Raw genomic sequence first — 27,745 nt, 5'->3', positions numbered from 1 at the left:
TAGACAAGGGCAGGGCCCATTTCCAGTTCAGTCCTGACCATTGAAAAGGTACAACATGAAGATGAAACACACAGGAATTTGTTGTAAAAAGACATAGGTAGGCCCCATGAGACTTTTAAATCTACGCAAGGTCAAAGTCTTCTTGCACAGCCTTAGTAAATCTACTCTGAGAGGACCCCACCAGGATGAGAACCAGAGGTGAACCTGGTGGAATGCCTGCCTCTTCTCACTAAAGTAATTCCACAATTCTAAATGTGCTTCCAACCGAAAAAAAACAAAACAAAAACAACATTTTCCAAGCAGATAAATTAGAATAAAGAACATTTTAAAGTAAAGAAAAACTTAAGAGATAGTGATGAACAAGTCTCCCCAGGTTTGAATGGCATGTTATTTCCCTAGGCCTGTTGTCACTCCAGCACATATTTAAAAGATTAGCAGTCTTCATGTTGCAAACATTTCTTCACTGTCTGTCTCAGGTCCCTAGAAAAACTATCCTACATTCCCACTAGGGCATGGCTGTGTATCTGACAAGTGCTCTTCCAGTGGCCTGCAATGTTTGCAGGTATGTCACCCTGCTTCTCTCTCATGTTGTCTAGCTGCTCATCTCTCTTTCTTTTCCTCCAGCTGGCCCAGATGTGCTGCAGGAAGTTCCACCCCCTCTCTCTTTCCTCTTCTAAAGTGCAGAGTCAGGACAACAAGCAGCCTTCAATACCGCTGTCAAGTCACACTTCACAGACCATCAGAAAATCATGCATAATCCTTCTACAGGATTTGAAAGTTCATTGTTTTCAGGCAGAGTAGGGTTTGAAAAAGTTCTAACAATGACCATGTTTTAAAGTGGCTTTGAAAATGGAAGATTAAATGATGTAACAGCTGACAGCTGTTTCAAAATTGTTTTCCAAGCAGCAAGCCTGTATCAGAAGAACCAGTTTTTAATCAGGGAAAAATAATTTGCTGTTGGGGAAAGGTTTCAGAAGTGTAATCACCACACTATCCATTTACCCTGATAAAGGCTTCCCAAGCAATACAAGATACAACCTGGCAAGACAACCTCATTTTTCCCTGAGTTTGAGATTATTTCATAACGTAGGCCTGTTGGAGAGAATCCAGAGGGACACAAAGATGATCAGAGGACTGGAATCCCTCTGCTGTAAACCGAGAAAGCTCAGTTTCTTCAACCTGGACAAGAGAAGGCTCTGGGGAGACCTTAGAGCACATTCCAGTACCTGAAAGGAATGACAAGAGAGCTGGACAGAGACTTTTTACAAGGGCATGGAGTGACAGAACAAGGGGCAATGGCATCAGACTGAAAAAAGGCATGTTTAGGTTACATACAACAAAGCAGTTTCTCACTATAAGGTGGTGAGGCACTGGAATTGGCTGACCAGAGGAGTTGTGGATGCCCCATCCCTTCAAGTGTTGATGGCCAGACTGGATGGGGCTTTGAGTAACCAAGTCTAGTGCAAGGTAACCCTCCCAATGGTCAGGGAATTAAAACTAGATGATCTTCCGACCCAAACCCTTCTATATGGAATTTAATGTGTAAAAAGGGTGCTTTAGTGCGCTTTTAGAATAGAAATGTCCTGTTGGTGTCCTGTTGCCCTCTGGAAAGGAGATGGTGCATTTTAGAATGAAGGCATGCACTCTGTATCAGGGAATGAAGAATCATATGAGGGGGAAAACACTGTATTGTGCAGGCAGGCAGTGTTAAGAAAGTTTCTTATCTCAACAAAGTTAAAGGCTTTATCTCAAATACCTTGTAATCAAGTCTGTGAGAATATGCAATTTAAACATAGTTACAATAAATAAAAGTTTAAAAAAAAGGCTGCATTCATATGATCTCAGCCATCTAAAAAAGTTTCTTAAAGTACCCAAGTTTTGGTTAGATAAATGCCAGCTCTCGACAACATTTCTTCAGCATTATAACACATCAAATAGTGCTAGCCAGACATCTAACAAGAAAGATGGAAACACAAGGTCTTCTCTTTGAAGATCCTCTTCAAGGAAAGCTGAAGAAGAAGCAATTCATATTCACATCTGCTAGGACATAGATTGTAAAATTCAGACAAATATTTATTTTGATAATGACACATATTTGTGTGTGCTCAGAGAGCACCCTAAGGCTGCTCTGTCCATACATGCAGAGAGACACAATGTTCAGTGTCCTCCAGAGAAGGGAAAGGCACCTGACATCAGCTGTTCCAGGCTGCCTGACCCCTCCTTAGGGCACCTCTTGCTCTCCATATGGCAAACAATGTCAAATTACTTAACATGGCATGGGGAAATCCAAGCATCAAATCCCTTCTCCCAAGCCTCCCTTCCAGGCAAACACTCGTGGTCAGATCTCAGCCCACTTCCACATAAAAGCAAAGTCAGAGACTCTCAGGAACCCCAGCTCTAATCACTCATTACTCAGTGTTTTGACTGAGATACTTCATTATGTAAAATTAAAGCAATTTGCAGTATTTATAATGCACCACAGTTTAATTACTAATATCATCTCTCTGGGCAACCTTTTGTCAATTTTATGTTTTGTAATTCAGTTTGTAGCTGTCTAAACACAGGTCCTTCATGAGTTCATGTATTAGACATGAATGAAGTACACATTTATATGGGGGGAGGAAACATCATTATAAACTTGGTTAGAAAGATGTTCAGCACTTGAGATGCATTCAAAAGTGGCTGTAAAGGCTGCCCCATTTTCTGCATTTATTTTTCCTCGGTGGCTTGCATGGCAACTATCCAGATTTTTCTAAACGGCTGCTCACATAGTGATTTGGAATCTGGAAAAAGCTAGACCCCTCTTCCTCCACACAGCCCACTGCTAGCAATTTTCCCATGTATATAAACTCTGAAATGCATGGAAGCTGAGAAAAACCCAGGTACCTTTCTGCATCCACACTGTCTGCACAGTGCTGACAACAGTAAAACAAAATACTCTCCTTGGCAGCAAATCTTAACAGATATAACCTGGAAGATATCCAGGAAAGTGATATTAGTAGCACCAAAAGTACAGCTCTGATGGAATCATTCTTCTGATCCTAGAAATGCTTTTGAACCTGCTGTTCATCACATTCCTCATTTGTTCTGTTAACATGGGAGTAATTGAATAAAATCTGCTTGTTTTGTCAAAAGTGAGAGCATTCCTTCTAAGTATCAAGGTAAATCAGAATCTGTATTCTAAATCTTTTGCCAGAGTTTAGGGTTGTGATGAATTTATCTTTTTCTTTTGGAAGTAAAAGTTAGATGACAAAGTACTGAATAAATGCAAAAAATACTGCAGTCTGGAGAAAAAAAAAAAAATTCCCTTCACCTGAAATACTGCTGACTGGTATTTATGGCCAGTTCCTGGAAGCAGTGGCCTGTGGATCAACTGTGGCCCTTTATTCCAGTCATGCAGTTCACAGAAAGATTATTTTTCATCATATTATTGCCAAGGAATCCTAACATATCTCTTAATGTGCCCTGTGAAATCTGTTTGAGAAACCTTCAGAAAGGGACAGGTTTCCTTCCAGCCCAGATGGTGCAACCCAGAGCTCACAGTACAACCAGTGCCAGACAGTGACACAAATGGTCTCTCCTTCCATCAAAAATGTGAATTAGAAATAAATGTCAACATGGATATAAATATATGGAAATGTGTAACGTGAAAAGTCTTTTTCACATCTCAAGATGTTTTGGAGACAAGTTCCAAAACACAAAGTCTAAGAGGAAAAAGTATAGGACTCTTTTTTGTAAGCATACAAGAGAATTCCTTCTGAGAGTACCCGGGACCCCTGGGACAGCCAGTTTGGAACTTTCCTTTGTAGCTCCTCAAACCCTGTCCCTGCCAGCCATCATTCTGTAATTGCTTTGTATTTCATGTGCACCACCCCTAAATACATTTCCTAAAACCACTCTTACTTTGTTTCTTTGTTTGCTCTAAGGGACCTTTGTGAGTCTTACAACAGGAGGGAAGATTTAACCAAACTCCTAAAGGATAATGTCATCTTTAGATCATGCTCATTATAATTCATAAGCACTTCTCCACTTGACAGCTCTTCAGTTGCAGTTTCAATCTTGTGCTAGTTTTCCTGAGAGCCCTTTTCAATTTTCCACATTGCTAATGGAGCCTGAGGCAAAGCTAAAAATCATTTGGGCTTCTTGAAAGGATCAATAATTTTTGTGTGCTGTGCATTTTAGAATATATCGCATCGCTGACACAAGCGCTGTCATTGCAGTGATAAATATAACACATCAAAGAATGTCAGAAATTTCCACAAAACATTAAAAAATATTCAATAACTACCTGCAATCCCATGTGCAGCAAGCAGCGTTAAGTATATCAGAGACAAAAAAAAAGACTTAAAATAAAGTTATCAGAAGACTGATTGCATAAATTCTTTGCCAAACATTGTCATTTTCCCTGTGTTTTGGCTTACACGAGAGACTGTGCAGAGATAGAAGACCTAAGAGATTCACTATTTTTAAGTTTATACCAGAACAAAAGCTGAATGAACTTTTTTCCAACACCTTCCCAAGCAGTCAAGGATATCTGATCGAGTGCTAAGACATGCTATACTCAGCTCAATAAATTATTTTTTCAGCATCATACAGAGCAAATTATATTTTAGGTGGACAGCATTTTGTTTACAGTTCATCTACTTACAAGACAAGCAAAGGACTGCAGTGAAAGAAGGAGAAGGAAAGCACCACTAACACAGAGCTGTGTTCTCAATTTAAAACTTCTAAAGAAACTGCTCATGGAGCATGCTGGGGCTCACAAACTGAGTGCTACTCTGCTCATGTCGATTTAACCCTTGCCAAGACCATGTTACTTAAAACAGGTTGAAGCCTCAAACAGACTAAGTGGAAATTATTCTTTCTCAGGGAAAGCAAGTTTGAAGCAACAGTAATCAGACCATATAGCAAATGTGGTTTTTCATAAATGATTCTCTCATAAAGACACTGCAGGTTCAGAGTATAAGGAAGGGAAGAAATATAGCAAACATTCTTTACTGCTCAAAGGCCTTTCATAAAAATATTCATTTTGACCAATTATTGTTTAGGCATGCCTAAGAAACAACAAATTATTTTTAAAAACGGTGCTATATCTCCCCCCAAACTAAATTATCAAAACATGCCTAAGAAACAACAAATTATTTTAAAAACCAGTGCTACATCTCCCCCCAAACTAAATTATCAATAGCTTCTTCTTTTCCCCCTTCCAGGAATGAAAGAATGGGGAGAATGGGGAGAAACTGTAACCTGTTCTCTGTATTCAGAGAACAAAGTGTCACCGTTGTATTGGGTCCAGTTCATTTGGAAGCATAAATTAAGCCATCTTATTGTGAAAATATGTGCAAAATACAATTTTTTTTTCTTGCCATGAGGTTGGAAAGCCTATTACCCTCTCCTCCCAGCTTTTCCAACGTGCTGTACAAGCAGTGAGAGACCAATCCCCATCCTGAGGGAGGTGTTCTGTATGATAGGACAAGCTGTGCTTCAGTTTTTGGATCCAGAATTTTGGAAGGATTCCCCACCTGGGAATGTCTCTGGTTTTTGGTGTTGGGAGGAGACTGAGAGGCTTTGTGTGACAGAAAAGGAAGCTTTCCAGTGGGAGAGGGCTGGCATTGAAGATGGGAAACACAGAGGGTACTGCCCACACAACCTAGAGAAAGGGCACAAGTGGAGCTCTGCATGAACTGGTCTGGGAGCACAGGTGGAAGTACTGAGCAGGAACTCACTCTCTTTCATGCCAAACGATGCAGAGAGGCTAAATAGAGGGTTTATGTGCTACCTTGAGATCCACTTAGCCTACAATTAATGATGATTCTACTCTCCCTCCAAAGGCAGGTGTTATAACTCTTCATTAATCTGACTGACAGGTCTCCTTCTCCCTTTTGATTTAAATAAAATTTGTGATGTAAAATATGGTATTAACCTATGGCTCACACTTGAGTCTTTTTTCCCATCTGTAAAGGGAAATTGCCTCAGTTCACAGAGGCAATTTCCCTTTACAGGGAAGTCCAAGCAAACATCTCCTATCCAGTGGCTTCTTTTTCTCTGGCTACATATTTCTTTTGCCTACTCTGTTCTTTTGCCATAAGCCTAAATTGTTGCTTCGAAGTTTTAAGAGATGTGCCTTTAATAACTCCCACATTTATTCCTCACTTACTGTGCTACCACCCTTTCATCAGACCAGCTCTCTTTCATCGTTGTTTCTAAGCTAATTATTCAACATTAGCTGAACTGAACTGCATTTACAATTCATTAGGTATTTCTGAGCCAGAGATTATAATAAGATCCAATACATCTTGGATTTCCTTGTGGCTTGTTATGTGCTATGTTCTCATAGTTTAGTAGTATGTTTAAATTTGGCTTTGAATACCATCACTGGGAGCAATTTATACAAATAGCACAAAATGCAAGACATAAAAGATAATTAGAGCAGCAATAGGAATCTTTATAGCATCACCTGATCAAGCCCGCCTGCTAAAATGATGCTGACAAGTCTCCAGTCACTTTGGTGATACAGGATTGAACCCACTATCTGATAAAAAGGGGTTGAGTCCATTGCAGGCTAAATGGCAGAGATTCCTAGTGGGATGCATTACAGAGACTATAAAAGAAGTGTTAAAGAAAAGAGCAAGAAAAAAGTCTGACACATCCCCAATTTTTTGACTCATACATTTCCACTTGCACTGAAATTTCATTTTTATGTTCAAAAAATGGAAACAGGTTTTGGAGAGAAAAACAATTATCAAGTCTCTCCTTCCTGCTTCTTTATTTCTCTCCCTTCAAATTGAGGGACACACTTTCTTTCTAAACTACTCCAGCTCCAGAAAAAAATTACAAAGGTAAGAAATTAAATAGGGGAAGGGAAAAAATCAGGGAAAGAAAAGGGGTAGAAGAGGAAGTCCAACTGTTCGTCTCTTTGAACTAATAATAAAACTAAATGAGAAGCCCCCTTTTTATTAACAAATCAAACTCATTTCTGAGTAACAAAACTTTTCATTCCAACTGTCAAGCCTTTGCATATGGAAACACTTTGAACATTCTTAGCCCATTTCTCCAGTGGGATTATGTGCACTGCATAGATCATTATTTCCCTGCAGTTTTTCTCTGCATACTTTCCCTCTGTTAAGGGCTTTTGGAGTCTATGTCCCTATGAAAGGGTAAAAGGGGTTTTAGAACTCTTTCTTCTTCGTGTCTCAGATTACCTCTGAGAATTCTCAACACAGTTACAAAAATCTACACTTCATTTTTAAACAAAATTTAACTTTCACTGTAAACTTCATCCTTCTCCTCAGTTTTCTACCATGATAAATAGTGCTTTGAGACCCATCATTTTCTGGGTATCTTCAGCTACAGTCACAGACACAAACTAGAACCATGGAGTAATACCTCCCATTCCTAAAGCTCTATGCACTTTAACATTTGTCAACTCCCATCCCTCAAGTCACAAAGAGACACTAAAGTCTAAGTCTGAGTTTTGTGCTGAAAACAGAAGTTAAATATTGTACAGGAAAAAAATATTCCATCTTCACTATTGATTGTTTTCTCTTATTTAGAAGGCAAACAGTTCAGTTGCTCTGTGAGGACTGTTTGACTTCACAGAGAAAAAGTTTTGGATATGCTGCCACAATGCTGTTTTCTCCTTCCCAGACATTTAAAAATAAAACAAAAAAGCTGCCATCACTGCCCAAATATCGCACTTGTATGCCATCCCTGACATGGTCAATCTACCAAGACACATGATATAGGAATGAAAATTTGACCAAGGCCACATTAAAAATGCTAACAAAGGCATGTTTAAAAGATGACTGTGATACAAAAAGATTTATGGAAGTACCAATTGAGAAGTATGTCCCAGTTATCCTGCACCAGTATTTTTCTGGATAACACATGTGTACACGAACCACTGGAGAGAGATGCTATAACCAAAATCAAAATAGTACAAATGGGTTTGTATTATTGGCAGAGAGAAGCCTGCTGCAGCTCCCTATGGAGAATGCAAATCAATAAGATTAGTGATGAAAAATAAGACACTGTACAAAGCCAGAAAAGCAAGCATGAAGACACCCGAGGTTAGCTGTGGATCATTGCCCTTAATCCTCGTGTTTGCCAACAAGAAGGAGCAGAGCAAGCCATGGGATATTTACATCCAATACACCCATGGACACAGCACAGGAGGGGCCGGGCACAGGGCATCCACGGGGCTGTTTGGAGGGACCTGCTTGTTCCTTGATACAGAGTGGATCTGTGTTGTTGTAGGCACATGTGTGCTTATGAATATTCATGGAAATCTGCTTATTTCATACTGCATTTTGACTATTCTGCTTTAGTAACCGCTTTCCATCACGCAATAGGAAAGTTATGTGGATTTTGAAGATGACAGTTCAAACTTTTTATCTGTTTATCTTCCTTAATAAGTAACCTTAATTATATTGTAGGTACTTTCCTATTTGTGGCTAACTGTGCCTCATTATCAGAAAATTATTCTTATATTTGTCTTTATAAATATGATAAAATATATCTAATACTTTAATCCTGAAACAATTGCATGAAACAAGAAAACTAGTATGTTTTATAAAACAAGGTAGCTACATCAGAGAACCAAAAAACATGTCCTCCTATCTTGTGAAAATTTTAAACTTCAGTGGTTAGTTGTGGTCATTCCATTCTCCTCCTACTTCACTCTAAAACAGAACATAAATTAAAATAATAAAAACTGTATGCAAAATAAGCTAGGATTTGGTTCAGATCATTAGAAGATAAAATGAACAATAAAAATACCTATTAAATAAATGGAGTATCTTTAATATGTCAAAACATCCCCTGATAAGTATTCTGTGGCTTAACTGACTCAGCACTTTTGAGAAGAGAACAATAAAATTAAAGCACTACCAATCCACTCTCCCTGCTTCTGTAGAGTATGCAAGAAAATCCAGCAAGATGTGGGGTATAAAGCTGGCAGTCTGCTCAAACCCACACAAGAAATCTTTCTTCTTAATGACACTGCCCAGCTGGCTAACTAGCTGCAGTAATTTACAACTCTTATTTCTGCATTAAAAAACTATATAGTTTTCAGAGAGGACATGTCTGTAGACTTATCTAGGCTTGATATATATATATATAGATATTTATGTCTTAAACTGCAAAACCTTTTAAACCATTCTAATCTCATTAATTCAAAATTTAGTATCTGATTTATTTTTCAGATGTGATGCTAAGTGCATCCTACAGAAATGCTCAGGCTCTGCTTCATATAGAGGCAGCAGATAAGATGTAAAGAAACTCTCCTGTCTCCAAAGAATCACATGATTTTTTTTAATATAGCTCTGCACAGGCTTTTCATCATTTTTGAGCATGAACATTTGAAAACTGCTATAAAACCTACATGTATGTGTTTATAATTTACTTTTGTGTACTTATACATATATACATAAAGTATAGATAATTACCTTTGAATGTTTATATACATAAACACATTTATACTTGGCTGCAAATATAACAGCATTAAAAGGAAACAGGAATGAACTTTGAATGCCAGGTTCCACAAAAGTTTGGACCTTATGGCTTGGAAGAAAGGACTTTCCAGATCCAAGGAAGTAATAATGAGAGGAGATGCTAGGCTGGAGCAGATAAAGCAGACTCTGCTGTCTCTGAGCTCCTCATTCAGCCTGAACATTTGCAAACCCCAACTGCAGTTTCAGATAAAATTATGTGTTTTCTTGCTTCTAGCAGGGGTTGTGTCTCTTTGCTTAGAAGGTAATTTTCCTGAAATCAGGAGTATTTCAAGCATTTTTCAGTATTATTATTATCATTATAATATTAAAGGACCCTTAGTTTTCCTCTTCTTTATACTTTATGTACACTTTCACCATAAAACAACACTTTCCATATTATTTACCACTTCTAATAGAAGAGAGGCAGAATTGCATCTATCAGCATGACACAGAGTTGTAGAAAAATGCATTTAATCTTGAGGAAGAAGTACCAAGATCTGGACACAGGCTGGAGTGCAGAAAACCAGGAGAGCCTACAGCGGTAAGGCTGAAGGACAGGGAGGATCCTGAACTTAAAAGTGGTGAGAATTAGAGGGATCATGGGAGAAAAAGCAACTCCCCCTTTGGTTTTTTCTACTTTGAGACACAGATTAGTAATTGAATCAGAAGGCTGAGCAGAATAAGCAAGAGGAGAAGAAAAAGGGAGGAAAAAGAAGAGGTCAAGCACTTGCAGCGTGACTGAAGACAAGTTAAAAGCTAGCGAGAGAACTGACTAAATGGCAGAGACAGAAATCAGAGCACATCGCCTGCATAAAGGTCCTTCTGGATGTACTCTTTCTTATCAGAAACAGCAGCAGGCTCTTGAGCAGAGAGCTTGAAGGTGTAAGGGTAACTAATGATGCCCCTTTCTAGGCAACTTCTTTGGTATTCTTAAAATCAGACTTAATCAGTACAAAGAGTCCACCTCTGACACCACAGAAATATTTCAGTGCGTGAACTGTACAGTGAAACAGGGGAAGTTTAATCACAGAGTTCCTTTAGCTCACCACAATGTCTTTCTCTTGGTAATGCAGAGCACCACAACCTCACTAACCATCATTAAAAGAGAAATAGCAAATCACAAATTAGAGTAATTCTTGGAAGGGATTGCATACAAGTCAAATTCCTAATGACTCATCTTCAAAAAAAACTGTAAATGTCTAATTAACCAGGATATTGAAGCTACTCAGTCTTAGAAAATTATTCTCGTCTCCAAAGAAAAAGGGTACAATAAAGGCAATAACAAAATATAAAAATTGAAATTGATGGAAACTTTCAATACACCACCTCATTTTTTTTTAATTGTAACAAAATGGATGTCTATAAAATCAGCAACATCTAAGATACTATCCTGCTCTATATGAAGTGCTGACAGCTTGTACACCTACAGCTTTTTTGTTAAAATATAAGTGTACATACAGAAGTCAGTAGAAGGATCTGGAGATATTATTCAAGATCAAATTTCCAGTGAACTAAACAGTCGGCAGAATTTAGGAACAGCATCTTTTGCTATCTCATTGTCAGAGCTGAGCATTCATTATTTGATTTCAAGATGGAGGAACTAACGTTTAGATGACACAATGAAATAAATAAAAATAAGTTAAATTCTTTTAAAAGAAGGGGAAGAGAGAACTTACATCCATCAGCTCTACATACTTTTTAATATTCCCTGTCAATTAAGATTTTTAAATACTTTTCTTACATTTGAGCCATTCTGGTTTCTGATCCTGTTTACTGGAACACTGGACTTCAGTGAGCACACAGAATACTCAGTTCAGTTTACCACTGCTTAACTGTGTCATTGCTTTTCTAAATGTTAAGCTAAGAATGAAATCCTCTGGACTGAACTGAAACATGTTTATATTGTAAAACACAACCTCGGTAGTCCTAATGAGATTCTGTAGCCATTTACTTTCCAAGCTACAAAGGCAGGTATTTAAATGTTAAAAAACAAAGCATCAGCCACAGAAAATGTGACCTGAAAAATGAAGATAATTTCCCCAAAGATTCATAGAAATAGCTCTTGAAGTGCTTCTTCACTTGTTATTCCATGAAAACTGACCAACAACCTCAGAAAACCATGCAGCCTTTTCTAGAAGACATCTACTTGAGACAAATCCTTTACTGACCTGAAAAATACCAGTGCTTGCCTGTTTATAGGGAGGTCTTTTCTATTACCTTGCTGATTTGACACACTTGATTCTACCAGAATTTCAATATTTGAGGGACTCAGCTTTTACTCTACCTGAAATGATACCACAATGCCCAAGTAGCTGAACGTTGCCAGATCTGGGGTCTTTGACAAGTAATTGAAATTGCTTTACCCAGAAAAAAGAAATAGAGGACAAAGTAGGGGAAGAGAAGCCATTGTTGAGTCTCCTGCTATCAGGAGGGAGAATCTTGAAAACAGTACTTGTGCAGATGGGAAGGTCCAAACTCGTGAAGGAGGTGGTCCTATTTCTCCTATTTCTTTCCTATTTGCACCTCAATACATTCCTTCAGAAACCACCCCATTTCCAAGGCTCTGGCAGAGGAAAAATAGACATGATTTATTATTCTGAATTCTCACTGAATCTCTTTTTAATTAAACTTTTCCTTCCCCCAGGGAAGCTAAAATATATTAAAAAACTCAGATTTCTGACTTAATAGAGGCAGATTCACTTTAAGCCTGGTTTATTTGCATAACTCAGGACTGTTTCACTTTGTTCTGATCTTCTTGGTCACTTCAGTGAATGAAGTGAGGCAATGTCTTATGTGCTATTTATTCATAACACACTAAGTACAACAAGATTTATTTGTTCATACATGTAAGAATATTACAGGAAGCAGTTTTTCATAATTCTGACAAAACTATCATGAAGTGGGATAATCACAAGGCTGCATTTGGCTTTAAAAATACTGGTGCTAGCCTCAGACCCTTTTTGGTAATGTGCTTCATACAAGAATGACCTCAATGAAATATATGGACTTATTGATTAATGTAATGCTTTGGAGTATCATGAATTAGTCCTGCTTTCTTTCATATGTTTATGAAAGAACCTCAAAACAGACATGGAAAGGAGGACAGCTTTTCCATCACCATTATTTCCTAGCTGAAGAAAATACAAATATATGGATGGTGGATATCTAAAACTACTGAACTCTTACCTTCAATATCAGCTGAGTGAGTTTCCTGTTTCTTAGTTAAGGACTATGCCAAAAAAACTTCTCATTCCTTGAGAGCTGAAGGTTTAGTTTACTAGTTCCAGACTACAAAGGTCTGGATGTTCCCGTCAAACTAGCTTTAAAGACTGCCACCAGTCAGTGATATACAAATTTGACAAAGAAGCAGAATATACATTTGCATTCATACAGAGCCTTCAGAGCAGAGACTTTGCTGTTATCACTGGCATAAAGAGATCCCCCCACTAGGATAAAGAACTTGTGCTTCACACTCGCTAACACAGAAAACCCATTCCTGTCCTGAAGTAGTCTAAATCAATTACCCTTCTCTGTGCATCTCGTGGAAGAGACAAACAGGCATTTCCAGCTGTGAACTGTTTTTCTCCCTGCCTGAACACTGAAATAAGTGCATGTCTTTGAATTTACAAAGCTTAGCTTGAACATGACTTTATAGATTTGCTCTGAATTTGCTCTAAGCTAAGATTATAATTTCCCTTAATGTAAGAAATAAAAGGGATAGCCCTTCTCTTGTGCAGGTCTTCTGTCTATCTTAGGACGGTATTTTATAACTATATTTAACTGATACTATTCTTCAATTTTATATGAATGCATCATTTTCATCACAAAATTTTAGTTTCGTATCCAGGCAAGCAACTTGGTGCACACTTACATGCTCTCATAGGGAGATGCAAGTCAGCTCTACCTGCATGCCACATAGAAATGACTGGAAGGACACACTGCTCAAAAAAGATGTTTTGCTTGTTGTCAGCCAACGAGCCCAAAGCTCTCCAAGTGAAGACTTCATAATTACCAATTTACATCCAGACCCTGTTAAAGTTTCTGCATGCTGACCCCACTAGAAAGGGACAGCACAATCACGTCGGTTTGGAGACTCCATTACTCATGGACGCAGTTGGGAATTTTAAAAGAAGCATTATTGCTTATATTAAGTTACTGCCTAGCAGAAGAACCTCTTTCTCCAGCCCCTGTTGGCAGGTGAAAGTCTGCATACACATGAACATTTAGCCCTAATGAAATAGAACAGGTAAACTCAAGCTCAAAACAATTATGCACATCACCTAATGATGCCTGGGAAAGCTTTCAAAAAGTCAAGCATCAAGCCCAGGCCTTGCAAATTTGAAGAAGGTGCCTCTTCCTTAACACCCACACTTTCATCCTAACAGTTAGGAGGACTATGTTAATTTTCACATGCTACATTTTTCAGTGCAGCAAAAAAACAGATAATTTCACTTGTAATTGTGGTGTACCCTGGTAAAGTCTGTCAGGTGTTAGAATACTGACCTCAGTGTCTGTGCTAATTAGATGAAATTGAAAAAAAGCCCAGTCTCTATAAATCAGATTCTGCTAAGGTTAGGATGGGTGCAAGATGGAGAGGGTAGGAGGAAAATCTGTTCTCTTATAGCTCTGACTCATTGTCTGCTTGCTATCAGAGAAAGGTTTTCAAATCAGGATTTCCTTATTTAATTCACAGAAGCCATTAATACCTGGACCAACGGCAAAACTGGTGATGTTTGGATCAAGGCTGTCAAGGCAAGTGAAATAACACGTATTTGTGGTGAAATGGGATGAGTCATGGCAGGTGACACCACCTCCTTACAAGTTTAAATGAAAAAATGACTTGTGTTCAGCGAGCAGGTCTTTTCTTTCTGTCTCCTGTTGAGGTCTCAAGGAAGGAAGCAACTTCCTTTGTACAGGTTGGCCTCATCTAACAAAGCCAGCCACAGCTCCTATGCAAAAGCACAGATGAAAAGTACATCCCCACTGCTTGTCTGAAAAACAGTCTGGGCATTTGCAAACACTTGGTTATGAATGTGGGCATGTGAAGGAGTTTGTAATCCCAACTCCTAATGGAGCACTAAAGAGACTGCTTTGACTCATGTGCAGTCTCTCTGGAGGAGGCCCCAGAAAACAGAACCAGCTACCAAGCATAGGTTTCAAAGGAAAATAGTTTATAATTTGCAAAAAAAAAAAAATTAGTTAATTTTATAGTTAAAATGTTTAACATTAGTAATTTAGCAAGCACATGTACCTAACATAACTAATAAAAAGCTACCTATGTGTTTTCTAGGAAAAAAATTCTCATCTGTGGACCCAGGAGCATCAGCACCATGAGCTGATATTTGCCAGGAAGAAATACCATTGGACTATCAGCTTTTCTGAACACCTAAAATGTTTTCTGTAATGCTTGTAAAACGCTGCTATCACAGTGTAATCCTATGTATTACAGTGGAGTGTATTCAACTCAAAAGAACGGGAGAGTTCTGAAAATAGAGCAATTGTTGATAAAAAATGCAAAGAAGTGTGCAAAAGGATGTGCAACTTTAACTAACTGTATTTTCAGTAAGTTGCATACAAGGGTGGCACAGAATGTGACAACAGAACAGGTCAACTCACTCTCAAATGAGGAGCTCAAAAGAAACCATTGGGAAAAAGAATAGTTTTTCCCACTGCTGACGGGTACAAACACAACTTGTATTGCATACATTGGCAGACAGATTTTAAGGAAAAATAAACTTTGCAGGAGAACAATAAAAGGGATCTGCATGCTGAATGAACAGGCTTCTGAGGAAAAGATGATCTGAAATTCAAGTACAAGTCATTGCCTTAATTTTCTTGAAATTTAGACCAGGTCCTAGATGAACTGAGTCTGCTCAAGAATTCAATGAATAACTGTCTAAGAATAATGAGAATTAATATTACATATAAGATGAGCTCTGTACTTAAGAAGCAGAGCTGGGAAAAGGGAATTTGATAATCCATAAATATTTGAATGCTGCAAGCTACATCTGACTGAAATTCATCAAATTTTCATTTTCTTTTCCAAACAAACAGTCTCTGTGAAAAATGCCATAGCTGTTTAATCTTCCTCAGGGTTGCTGAAGGAGGCTCTTCCTCTAAAATTAAAATGCAAACTATCTTCCTACAAAATTAAAAATAGTAAAACAACACAAACCAGCCCCTCTGAACTTTCGGGGGCAGCTGGAAAGCAATCCAATGGCAATGTTCTTTCTATGTAAGGTTTCTCCCTTCTTTCTGATGCTCTGTTTGGTGTTGACATAGGAGGTGCACCAAGGATTGGGCAGCCTAGGGGTAAAGAGCCCACCTAGAATCCAACACACTCAAGTTCATATTCTGTTTTTCCAGAGATTTCCTATGTAGCTTTACACAGAGCACCTGGGCTCCACTGGAGCACCAGTCCCTGTAGGGGCACTGATCTCTCCTCCCTAGGGGCACTGATCTCTCCTCCCCACTGACATGCCCATCCAGGAGGAGAGGGGCAGATGGCCACCAGGATCATGTGAATACACACATCACAGCATGTTCCAGAGCATGTGCTCTGCCCAAGAAAGGCTCACTTAGTGTTTTCACAGGCATGTGAAGACCATGAGACTTTAGAGTCACTAAAAAGCCTCCATCATTTTCATTTGAGGTCGTTTGTGCAGAATTACTAAGATTTAGGATTTATAGGATTATGTAGGTGCACTTATGCAATTTCTCCCAAGGCCAGGTCTGGAGGACCATATCCTGTGAACAGAAGCTCCTTCTCCATTGTGTTTGCCATTTCTATTTGGTTTAGCTTACCCTCCGCACAGTGGAAAATGAGCATTCCTTAGCTCTTTATCCTGGGGGGCAGGTGTTTATCAAAATCTATTAAATGTTTAGACCTTTATATAGCAAGTAATGCTGCCACCTTGTTTGACTTAAATTATACCCCACAGGCAAATCAAATTAGAGAAGATTTGAGAAAATCTACCTTTTAAAACAAAAGCTGATTTTCTCCATGTTCAGCCATTTGTGGGATTAACTTTTTAAATGGGTTTTTATGTGCACAGTGTTTTTGTTTTCATGGATACTAGGAGAGGATGAATTATTCATCAAGGGAAAAAATACATCTACAACATGCATTTTCACATCTTATTTGGTCCCTTTTGTCCTATTCATAAATCAATCCTGATTACTACAAATGAATGTGCTCCCACTAAGGGTTCACTGATGACTCACTTGGACCATTAATTTAGACCTCTTCACTGAGTGCATTAGGAAGCTGCCACTGGTAATAGGAAACTGGAAGAACATTCTCCGTGAGCTCCTCTCTTTGCCTGAACACCCCAGACTCCTTCTCCTGCTCCTTTTGTATAATTTTATGGTCACAACACATATTCTCCAGTTAGAACACGCCATTTCTCCTCCTGCTCCAAAGACAAATTTGTATGAAGAGAAGAAAGAAAATTATATATTAATGCCCATCAGATTGCTTTTATGACCTAGGAGGAGAACAGAGAGCAGTGGCTCAGTATCTACATCCTAAGTGGGGGCAACTGATGCCCAAACATAAAGACATCACTGAATTGTTATGGGAATGACTACAGATGTGTCACTGGTAGCATAGATCACAAGGCATTTATCTCTGTTCCTGAAATGCTGACGAGCTGTCATCAGTGAAGAACCATTGTCATCGAGGAACAATGCTTCACCATTTAGAGCAGTAAATGGAACAAGCCAATTCTTATCCAGGCAGTACAGAATTTATCAACTCCTTATTGCCCAGCTGGGAACAAAGAGAGGATTCTACCCATTTGAAAATTATTATTATTATTTACTACTTTATTGGCAACACAGTGCACTGAATAGTTTTTAGAAGAAAAATTTATGCCCCAGAATTCCTAAGGGTCAACACTCAATCTTTCTCAATACACACAATAAAAGATAGAAGGAAAACACATTTGTTTCCTTCCCTGTCCAATTGCTGCAGTGCCACGGTGGTTAGCATTGAACACCATTCTGTTTCATGCGCTGGGGCTCTGTGCTGAACCCTAACTGCCAATGTCAAAAGAGAAACATTCCTCAGAATGATACCAGTTATTCTTTGCAGCTTCCACTGCTGTGGTTGTTGCTGAATATCTTTTGAGTATTTTCAAGTACCAAGCTGAACGGAATGCCATGCGTCTCACTGCAACTCAATGCTCTTCATGCCATAAAGACATCACAGATCCAAAGCAATTAGCAGTTTGGAAAAGAGTACATTAACACCAGCTACTAAAAGCCTTTTATAGTCTTGAGTGATATTCACTGAGCAATTGCAAAGTTAGCTTTTTCTTGTTACTGCTCTTAGGAATTCACCTAACAGTGATGCTCATTAAAAATACCCCTTAACCTCAAATTCAGAGTTGTATTGTCCAGCATGGGAACAGTGAAGGCATTTTACAAGTTTATCACTGGTGTAACGTGCTGGATGCTGACTAAGACAGGAGGGAGTGACAGAGACTTCCGAGCAAACCTCCAGCACCTACATCCTACTCATTGATAAGCCAGTCTCTATCAGGAATCTGGGCTACCTGTTCCAATACAAGCACATCAGCACAATCGTGGAGCTGAAACACCCTCCAGACCATGAGTCACAGTAGTGCTGGATGCTACTTTAAATTTAGTTACTTGGATAATCTCCATTCACATAAAAACAAATTGTTAAGCTGCTGTTATCCAAAGCCTGTTTCACCAGGCTCAAACTGAGGGTTCACAAGAAGCTTCCTCATACCTGCTACACACCAGCACACAGGGCTCCGATTCCACGCCTCACCCCTCTCTGATCTGGCATGTGCAAAATGAGGACAAAAGGTGGGCTGCCACTGATAGAGAAGAGACTAGTTCTCCTTTTGTGACGTGAACAATTTCTTGACTTTTTTTTCTAACACTTTTTCTTCTTCTCAACCACAAAAAAAGTCTCCAACTCCATGTATGTTTGAAAAAGAGTAGACAAGCATCTTTCTGCCAAAATTATTTCCACAGACAACTTCTGCCATAGAAGAAAGAAATTTTTTATCACAGATGTCCATGAATTCATTACATGCTGTTGTTCTGGCTGCAGCACACTCATGGTAACTGGATTATTCAAGGACTACACAGGTTGAGATCCCTGGTGTTGCATTAGAGAATGCAAAGTTAGAGAGGCCTTTATTATGGTACAGAAACACTGGATAAAATAAAACCTGCCATTTCCACTTTGTGCTCTGCACTTTATTTTCAGTTTAGGTACTACAATTGTACATTCAAAAAAACCCAAAAGATCAGCTCTGAAGGCCTCTAATTGACAGGTTACAAAATACAACAAAAGAGAATGAATGTAAGAACCCAGACTCTATCAGAGTCCAGGACACCCCTCTGGCTGCCCTGGCTGTCTCAAGACCCTAGCAGGGGGCTCCAAGACCTTGGCACGAAGTCAAAAACACCTGTGACTTCAATTCTAGCCCATGCAAAAGTTTGCCAACTCTGTATGAGGAATTACAAGCCACAAGGGTTTGAGTAATGCAATAGGTGAGTTGACACAGGGTGAAAAAGTGGAGTTTTAGGGTTTTTAGAATGTGATTCAGGAGTACAAGATGGAGGGATTTGGGCGTGTCCTAGCCTTCTTCGCCTTCTTCTTGTCCTCCATGTCTTGGTGTGATGGTGACACTTTTCTATTGGTTTAAGGTAGAGACACACTGTCTAACATAGATGATAGGTATTGGCACAATATTGTAAATATGGTACATGTAATTTTGAGTATAAAACGTAAACACCGCCTGAGGCGACAGACTCTAATGCCCATTTGGTATTGTAGAGAGGTGGGCTCATACAGACTTCCATTGCTATATTCTGAACTTGTATGATAATCTCTGGGCACAAAGTTCTGCAGGAGATGAACCAAGTTATCCAAGTTCCAGCATATGTTTGTAAGAACATAGAGAAAGAGCTAGCATGATGCAAAGGAAAAACACAGCTAGAAAAATGGGATTTCTCCTCTAGAATACAGATGAAGCAAGATCCTTCATGACATTTACAAATGGCTTCATGCCCTCCCTTTACTAAGCTACCGTCCTTTATTTTTTGAGAAAATACCAGCTAAAGCATTAAATATTTTTTGCATATATCAAATTATATCTGTGTAGAAGGGCAGTTAGATCACCACACTATGAACTACCTATTTTTTTTTAGCTGCTTAACAGAGCAGATAATTAAAAATACGAAGATCTGTGCTTTGCCATCTTTTTTTTCCCCTCTAAGTTCTATATTGAATTACTTTCATCATTTACAATATCAGTTGCAGTCATCTAGAGAAGAAATAGTATTACTAGCCCCAGAGAACCTGCACAGGGCACTTAAAAGAAAAAAAAAAATCAGTGACAACATTAATACAAGGAAATTAATAATCAATTTTATCAGCCCAGCACTGTGTAACAAGAAAAATTAAAAATACTGTTTTTCTCTAACTCTACAGACATGACAAAATGTCTATTGATGCCTTCTGCCTTACCAAGTGATGCCTTCAAAACCTTCCAGAACTGCCTGTGATTTTAAACCTTTATTATATCATTATTATATTATTCTCTTCCTCTTTCTCTTAGTTTGAGCAGAGGGAGCTTAGTTAAAAGCAGAAGAAACCCAGTTCATGTCCCTTAAAGACTTCACTGAAAGAAGAAGGAAAGTGTTCATACAAATCTACCAGTTCTTTTCTCTTTTGCACAGACCCAGAAGAGATGAGTCCAGCAGGAACTATATTCTACAGAGACAATATTTGTATCAGTAAGGCCAAAGAAAACTGAAAATGTAGATGCTACAGAACTAGAATATCATTCCTCTAATTCTGAGAGTGGAAAAACACAGCAGAGTTCTTTATTATTTAAAAAAAAAAAAAAAAAAAGGAAAAAAAAGGCACAGCAGGTTACCTGGTGCCCTGTACAGACAGCCCAGGAATCCTTGGTAGGATTCTGGAGGCTGGTAGGCAAAAGGGAAGAAGATAGAAAGAGAGCCTGGCACGTGTGAGCTGGCACATACACCTTTCCATCCTGTTTCTCCCCTTGTGTCTCTTTCAGAGGAGGGGGTAGGTAAGACTGTAATTCAAGTTTGCCAATAGAGTTGAAACCTGTCATATCTACAGAAAATCCATTTTGGGGGATAAAAATAAATAAAAGCTACCTCACACTCCCACTGCTTTCAGATTCCTATTTATTTCAGTTTTCAGATATCCAAACTCAACTTACTTCAAATAGCAGCAGAGAAAGGAGAAGGAGGGGAAGAGGAAATGAGGCTAGTCTATGGATTTAGAAACTACTACATATAGCAAATATGAATATGAATTTACAACAGAGAATAGGACACAACCATGCCAGATGGGATCAACTCAATTGACCCCTAAGGCTTTATTTTACCTACTTGGATTCTCACATTGATTGTACATTCATCTCTTGTTTATATACACACCTTCAGTTTCCCATTGGTAAAAGAATGATTACAGTACTTAAACTTCACCAGTCCTACACGGACTGGAGTGCTGGCAGAAGCCTGTACATGGCAGGTGCAGGGAGAGCTTCACATGTAGGTTGTTCTACCCACCATACTTTACACTTGAAGTCTATACTTTGTACAAATGTACCAAACACATTTGAAAACAAATTGTTCTTGCCGTTAATTTATAAGGAAAAACCTGCTGTATTTGCATGACATTAAGAGGGAAAAAAAAAAAAAAAAAAAGAAAATGTCCAAGCAGATAATGTACTGGATGCTGAGATAATAACCCTGGATGGATTGCTGTAGCTGGCAATGCCATCTGCCTGGTGGATGCAGAATCCAAAAACCTTTGTAGTCCATGGAATGACCATCTTGAGACTGATTCACAGCCAAAAAGTGCTAATTGAGTCCAAGGGATTGAAAGCTAGATACTGACAGGTATGCAAAGGAGGCACCCACCAGCTGTGGGACATTCACAGCTTTTCTCTCAGGAAATTTCATTGCTTTGGACTATTTCTCCATTGATACATCTGAAGGCATGAAAAAGCTAACATTTGTGTTCTGCCCCTCCCCTGTAAGAAACTAAGAGGAGAAAGGCATGTCTGAACATTATTCTCTTGTTAAGAATATTTAAGTTCTGGAGGCAGAGGAAAAGCCTGAGATTTATCTGATGCTCTTTACTCAGCCTGCAAGCACACAAGGCACAAACCAACGATCAATATTCTACCTTATTTCAGCACAGCTTTTCAAACTTAGCATTTCTGACCACACGAATAAAAAGGTCACTGTTTAAGAGACCTTTTACCTTTGCCACAGTTGATACAAAGGGTCTCATTTGTGATGTTACATAAATCCCAAACACACCCTCCTTATCTTGATGGCCTCAAATATCCACAGTCAGATTTGCTCCTGTAAGTTTTCACTTACACTTGGCTGACTCTTGCAAAATTATCACCACTGCAGAGAAAAGAAGGCTAAAATCAGAGTGAACACTGGTTGCCTAAAATAAATAAATAAATAAAATATATAACTTCCATGCCAAAAAAATTGCATTTTCTTTAGTATTTTTTCAAAATACTAAAAAAAACAGACACACGTTGCCTATTTTTAACTGAACAGAATTATTAAAGACAGATGTGTCCTGTAAGGCCACATGGAAATCTACTGCAGAGTAATGGACTGTACCTTGACCATACATTTCTGCAAGAACTTCAGTACACTATCTCATTCTACTAAACATTGAATTTCTGCAGCTTTGACTGACACTTATGACTGGGTTTAAGTGAAAGGTTTGAAAGTCTCTCGATCAGCTAGTAAGTGCTGGTGAAAAGGGATAATAAATGTTAGTGATGCTGTAGGTGGCAGAGGCAGCTGTGTTCTGGAACAGAAACAGGTAATAATTTGAGAATAACTTTCACAACGAGAGTTAAAAGGTGCCACTTGACCAGGAGGCGTTTTAATCTGCTACATCTTTTCAGGCCATGTGTGAAAAGTCAGTCAGGAAAGATACATTTAAGGGGGAGGGAGGCATAAGGTGTAAAATAGCATTAGGGGACATTTTTAAAGATACACAACACTAAACTGGGTGGAAGATCACTAATGGCTCCTGCAATTCTTTTCTGCAGCTGTGCCCTGAACTGATATAGAAAAGTGCTCAAGAAAAACATGAGTTCATATCTCCTTTCATTATTTTACTACTGTTCCCTCCTTCCAACTTTAAAATGAAAAAGGTAGGAAAAAAAAAAAAGGGGGCTCAACAAATCTAGACTTAAAGCTACTAATGTTTTCAGATCACAGAATATGCTGCTAAAGGGCAACTAATTTGTTATATAGCAGGCAAGGCTTTGTGTCTCCATGTCTATCTGATAAATGCTGAAGTTTCAGTTCTCCCAGACATCATAAGCAACACATTTTCAGTGTTACATACATGGCTATTTATTCATTTTCTAGTAATTAGTATCCTGGGGAGAAATCCGATTGCCACTCTATTTACCTAATTTAATAAAAGATTGCAAAATGCAAAGTGGGAGGAACATCTAATGTTTTATTAGCATTTGGCAATTCTGATTTTTCTAATGATGTCTACTGACCCCTAGCCTGTAGCTGTGTTTCAAAGCAGTTTCTTCACCAATTCTTTCTTTAATTAAAAACTATTACCAAAGAGAAAATTAGAATCAAATATCTCAGTGACAGAGAAGATTCTTACTTACTCAGGACTTTAATTTTACAGTAAATTAAGTAAGTGAGAAAATAATAATTTTTAAGAGTTTTATAATTTAGAAGTAAGGAAAAAAACAAATTAGATTAAAGACATGTCAGATATTAGGAAGAAAATTAAATGAGCTGCACTCTCACCCCCACTCCCAAGCATAGTCCTTTTCAAATGTAAATACGGTCCCCAGTTTTGTTCTTGTTCACAAAATCTGTCAGAAACAAACCTGCTGAAATCATTGCGAGCATACCAGTACTGGCATCCGAGTGCAACTCCTTTGGCCAAAGTATTCAAATTGAGGAGGGTGCAGAACCCAACCTTCCCATTTGCCTTTGGGCTTTCAAGTAGAAGCTTCTGACAGTTGCCTGCACCAAAGCTTCTCACATGTGGAATTCAGTTATTTCCTTTGGTTACTGGCACCTGGAAGCTCAGTAACCCTTTAAAGCAGCAGCACTTTCATACAGTTACTTGAAAATATTTCAGGATACTGCTTTGATATTTTAGCCCATGTATAAGCTTTCTTGGCCCAAAACTGAGTAAGAGTGCACAGCCTCCCCAAGCTCCGACATAAGGAGATGATTTATTTAAGCAGGTGATGAATTTTCATACCGGGTGCAATTATTGAGGTCCGTGCGAGCACACATAGATCTTCACATGCAAATCTAACGAGGTTTCTAGGGAACTTGCAGCTATTACAGATTCACAGGCTCTTTCACTCAGCTCCTGGGAAAGCACTTACAGCTGATTCCATGCTAATTCATTGCTCAATGAATAAGTAAAATCTGTACAGTATAATAAAACCATTGATCATCATGCTTTAAGATTGACTCCTAAATATTTAGGAAGCAGCGCATATTCAATGGAAATGTTTATTGGCACTGTGAAATTAAACTGTCACCCGTGAAATAGTAAAACTCATTAACGCGGAGTTTCTTTTTAAGTGTTAGGAATTAACTTTATGGCCGCATCCGTAAAGGCAAGCCTCAGCCTTAAATCGCCTGCCATTCAGTAATCGCGAGCGATATTAAAACGTATTAACCGTGATTTAATTGACTGGAAATTAAAAAAAAAAAAAAAAAAAAAAAAAAAAAAAAAAAAGACAGAGGAGGAAAATACATATACAGGAAAAGAGAAGAAAGAGGAAAGAGGCCGGGCCGGGCTGTTGGGAGGAGGCGGACGGACAGACGGACGGACAGACGGACGGACGGCGCTGCCCGCGGGGCTCGGCCGGGGCAGCGCCGCCGGCGGGGCAACAGCGCCCTCTCGCGGCCGCCGCGCCCCCGCCCGCCCCGCTCCGCCCGACGGGCGGCGGGGGAGGCCGTGCCGGGAGCCGCGCTCCCAGCCCCGCCGGCAGCCCGGGGAGCAGCCCTCGGAGCACCCCCGCCTGCTCTGCGCTCCAGGGAGCGCCGCACCGCCGGTACCCGGCTGCACCGGGCTCGCCCAAGCGCGCCCGTAGAGCCGCCGCTGCTGCCCGCCCACTGGAGCGCCGCAAAGCCCGGCGGCCAGGGATGTTCCCGCCTGCGGGGACCGACCCCGCAGGGCCGGCAGAGATACGTGGCGAACTTGCAAGCGGATCTCCCGGGGAGAAAAAAAAAAGGGGGAACGGCGATTTCCCAGCCAGGAAATGGTGGGGCAGCAGGAAGGGCGAGCACCACGCCCCGGGACACAGCCGCGCCCGTGGGAAGCGCCCAGGGAACCGACGGCACCGCCGGGCCAGGAGAAAACGCTCAGCGCCACTAGCGCCGCTCCGCCAGGCTGGAGCCAGGCTGCGCCCGCAAAATCACGACATCCCCCGGCCCCTGCCGGAAGGACTGACCCTCCCCGCCAGGCAGAGGCGCGACCCCGGCCCCGTCCCGGCCGGTGGCCCGCAGCCGATGCACGGCGATAGCGGCCACCGACCGCAAAAAGATGCAGCCAGCGGAAGGACAACAAACCGCGCGGAAAACCCCGAGCGGCTCCTCGCAGGCTCCAGCGTCTCCCGTTCACTCCCACATCCACACCTGCAGGACGGTGGAGAGCAGTCCCTCCATCTGGCCCCAACTTTGCATTTCTGAGCTCCATTAGCAAAGCGGAGCCGAGCTAAGTTTCTCAGAGGTCATGGCGCAATAACCCCCTTTTTCCGAGAGTTACTCCCCATCTCTTCCTCCCGCCCCCGACCCAACCCCAGGCAACTCCTCGCACTCCCGTAACTCACAATTTGTTGCAGTTAATCCCAGATGCCATAAAGTGAAGAGCAGCAGAGTGAAGCCCCCGAGGGCTCGGGAATCCATCTTCAGCCCCGGAGGGGGAAGCCAGCCGCCCGCCTGTCTCCCCTGGTCCCGGTCTCCGAGCGCCTCTCAGCCTCTGTGCGCTCGCTCTGCCTCCGCTCATTTACTCCATACAGCATCCAAGCACTCCGGGTGAAGGGAAGCCGGGGCCGGCCGGGGGACTCTTCGCAGCCCTTGGAGGAGCCGCTCCAGACGCCGGTAGTGGTGCCCGAGCCGAGCCCGCTGCCCCGACTGCCGCCACAGCGATTCACCTTGCGAGCAGCGGCTGGGTGGGAAGCACCAGCCGCTCGCTGGGCACCTCCTTATAGGCGAGAGCTGCGCTGCACTCCACCTCCTCCCAGCCCCCTGGAAGTTGCTCCTCCTCGCCTTCCAGGGAGGATCCTTACTGCAATCTTCACGCGTTGTTGATAAGCATCAGAGTCACGGAGTAAATCAGATGCCTGGATGAAAAAAAAATAATTAAATCTTCCTTTCCCCCCCGCCTTTAGATAGCACTGTAGCTGGAACATTTTAAAGATCCGCCGGCTCTGATGTTTGTTTGCTTATGAATACATATGTTATATACACATACATAAAATATACATGATATCCTGGCATGTACAGAGCCGACAGAGCCCGACGAGCCCCAGCCCCGTTGCCGAGGCTCAGCCTCACGTCCGGGGGTGGGGGGGATGAGCCTCGGACGGGACTGATGCTCCACCTGCTCTTATGTCAAGCCTGGTCCAGAGCTTCCCTGCCTGGCCCTCCCAGAAGGCGATCAGAGGTGGCCCCAGGGCTTCCAGAAGTGACACGGGGAGCTCTCGTTAGCGCCCTCGGCCTGAAGAGGAACATGGTCCCCGGGATAGCGGACCTGGACCCAGACCCGGACCCGGACCCGGACCCGGACCCGCACCCGCGGCGGACCCGCACCAAGGGTCTGTGCCCCCCTCCCGACTGGCGAGGGTGATGCTTGCAAAAATCAGATTTCCTGACTGATTGACTGATTGATTACCCGACCGCTCAGCAGCTGAACAGGCCAGGATTATCTTCCCGAGGGGTGTACAAGAAACTAGAGCTGAACACGCATCCTGCCCTCCCCTGGCGGGGTGCGCGCCGGCGGTGGGAGCGCTCGGAGCCGGGCCCGCTCCGCCCCGCAGCCGCACGGGGGGAAGGCACACCTGAGCCCAGGGACTCCGGCTTAATCACTGCCGAGGTCTAACCCTGCTGCTTTGCTGCGGCGTCACGCCACATCAATAGAGTGCTGCATCACAGTCAGGCCAAAATTGCATTAGTGATTCCGCTGTAATCTGCAAGGAGAGTGTGTTTGGGTCGTCTTTGGGGCTGGGGAGGGGGAAGCCGCTGGTGCTCGAAAGCCGCTGGTGCTCAGCCATAATCTCTCACAGTGGCAAGGAATAATCAGAAGAAATAGACTGTTCCCCAAAGCCATCCCGACCTGCCAGCGGAGAGCGGAAGTTTAAATTGCTGGCGTGCTGTAAACCTCATTTTAAAAAGCAAGGAGGGTAGAGAAAAGACATTGTGCTTAGCTGTTACGCACTAACTATACCAGAGAGGTGTCAGGGGGACATCTTATCTTTAAAGAGGTAGTCAGCTTGGAAAGCAAAAGTCCACATTTAAAAATTGACCTAATTATTTCAGTTTCTGTTGTTGGAAGTGACACAAGTGATACAAGGTTAAACAGGAAGGTTACTGCTTAGCACCAAGGCTTTCAGTCGGAGTCTATAAAGGATTTAGTCAGACAAAACTAAGACTTAAGAAGAACTTAAAAGCTTAATGAGCTCTACAAGTGTTTAATGTTTGACTTCTAACACATCTGAACACACCAAGGTTTCATCTTTGCTCATGCAAAGACCTGACCCAGTTGCTCTACACTTGAGCAGAATGAGATTTTGGAAATTAGGGGTGGCAGTCAGATCAAGGCTAAGTCATCTACATGAAGTGTCTGCTTTCCCTTACACAGGCCCTGGTGGAGATATTAAACTGATCACCCAGGAGAGCTTTGTGCAAGGGCACAGACACCCTTGTGTCTGAGCAGGCCCATTTTTGAAGGTAGTGAGCTCTGCTCATTTCCCTCAGTGGATGGGGAGAGAGAGGGTCTCCTATTCATGTTTTCTGATCCTAGTCAGAAACATCTCATCTTCTCCATACCAATCAAAATTGGTGACTCTGGCCCAGGAACTAAGTATTGCTTTGCTGCATTAGGCCAGGAGGCTGGAGTACTGAGAAAATTATGCTATTAACTTGACTTTTTCAGGTGAGTGATCAAGTTTTAGAAGTGCTAGCAGTGCTTC

The 27,745-nt window shown here is 41.1% G+C and overlaps 1 protein-coding gene across 2 annotated transcripts in view; it reads right to left on the bottom strand.

Annotated features, from left to right (window-relative positions):
- CNTNAP5 (contactin associated protein family member 5) overlaps positions 1-27,513 on the bottom strand; it is a 268,110-nt gene extending 240,597 nt beyond the window's left edge. The window contains exons 1-2 of one of the 2 annotated variants that reach the window (XM_068195457.1): positions 27,411-27,513; positions 25,385-25,897 (exon numbers count right to left, since the gene is read on the bottom strand). In XM_068195457.1, coding sequence (XP_068051558.1) covers positions 25,385-25,460 — 76 coding nt within the window. In that variant the 5' untranslated portion in view covers positions 25,461-25,897; positions 27,411-27,513. Of the gene's footprint in view, positions 1-25,384; positions 25,898-26,656; positions 26,672-27,410 lie in introns of those variants that run through there. The other variant, XM_068195458.1, reaches the window with a different exon arrangement.
- Between the last annotated feature and the right edge of the window lie 232 nt (positions 27,514-27,745).

The sequence above is a fragment of the Anomalospiza imberbis genome, chromosome 7 (assembly GCF_031753505.1).
Source record: "Anomalospiza imberbis isolate Cuckoo-Finch-1a 21T00152 chromosome 7, ASM3175350v1, whole genome shotgun sequence".
In the NCBI taxonomy this organism is placed as follows: Eukaryota; Metazoa; Chordata; class Aves; order Passeriformes; family Viduidae; genus Anomalospiza; species Anomalospiza imberbis.
Note: the sequence above shows the minus strand (reverse complement) of the source record. Positions and strands in the feature narration are given on the sequence as shown.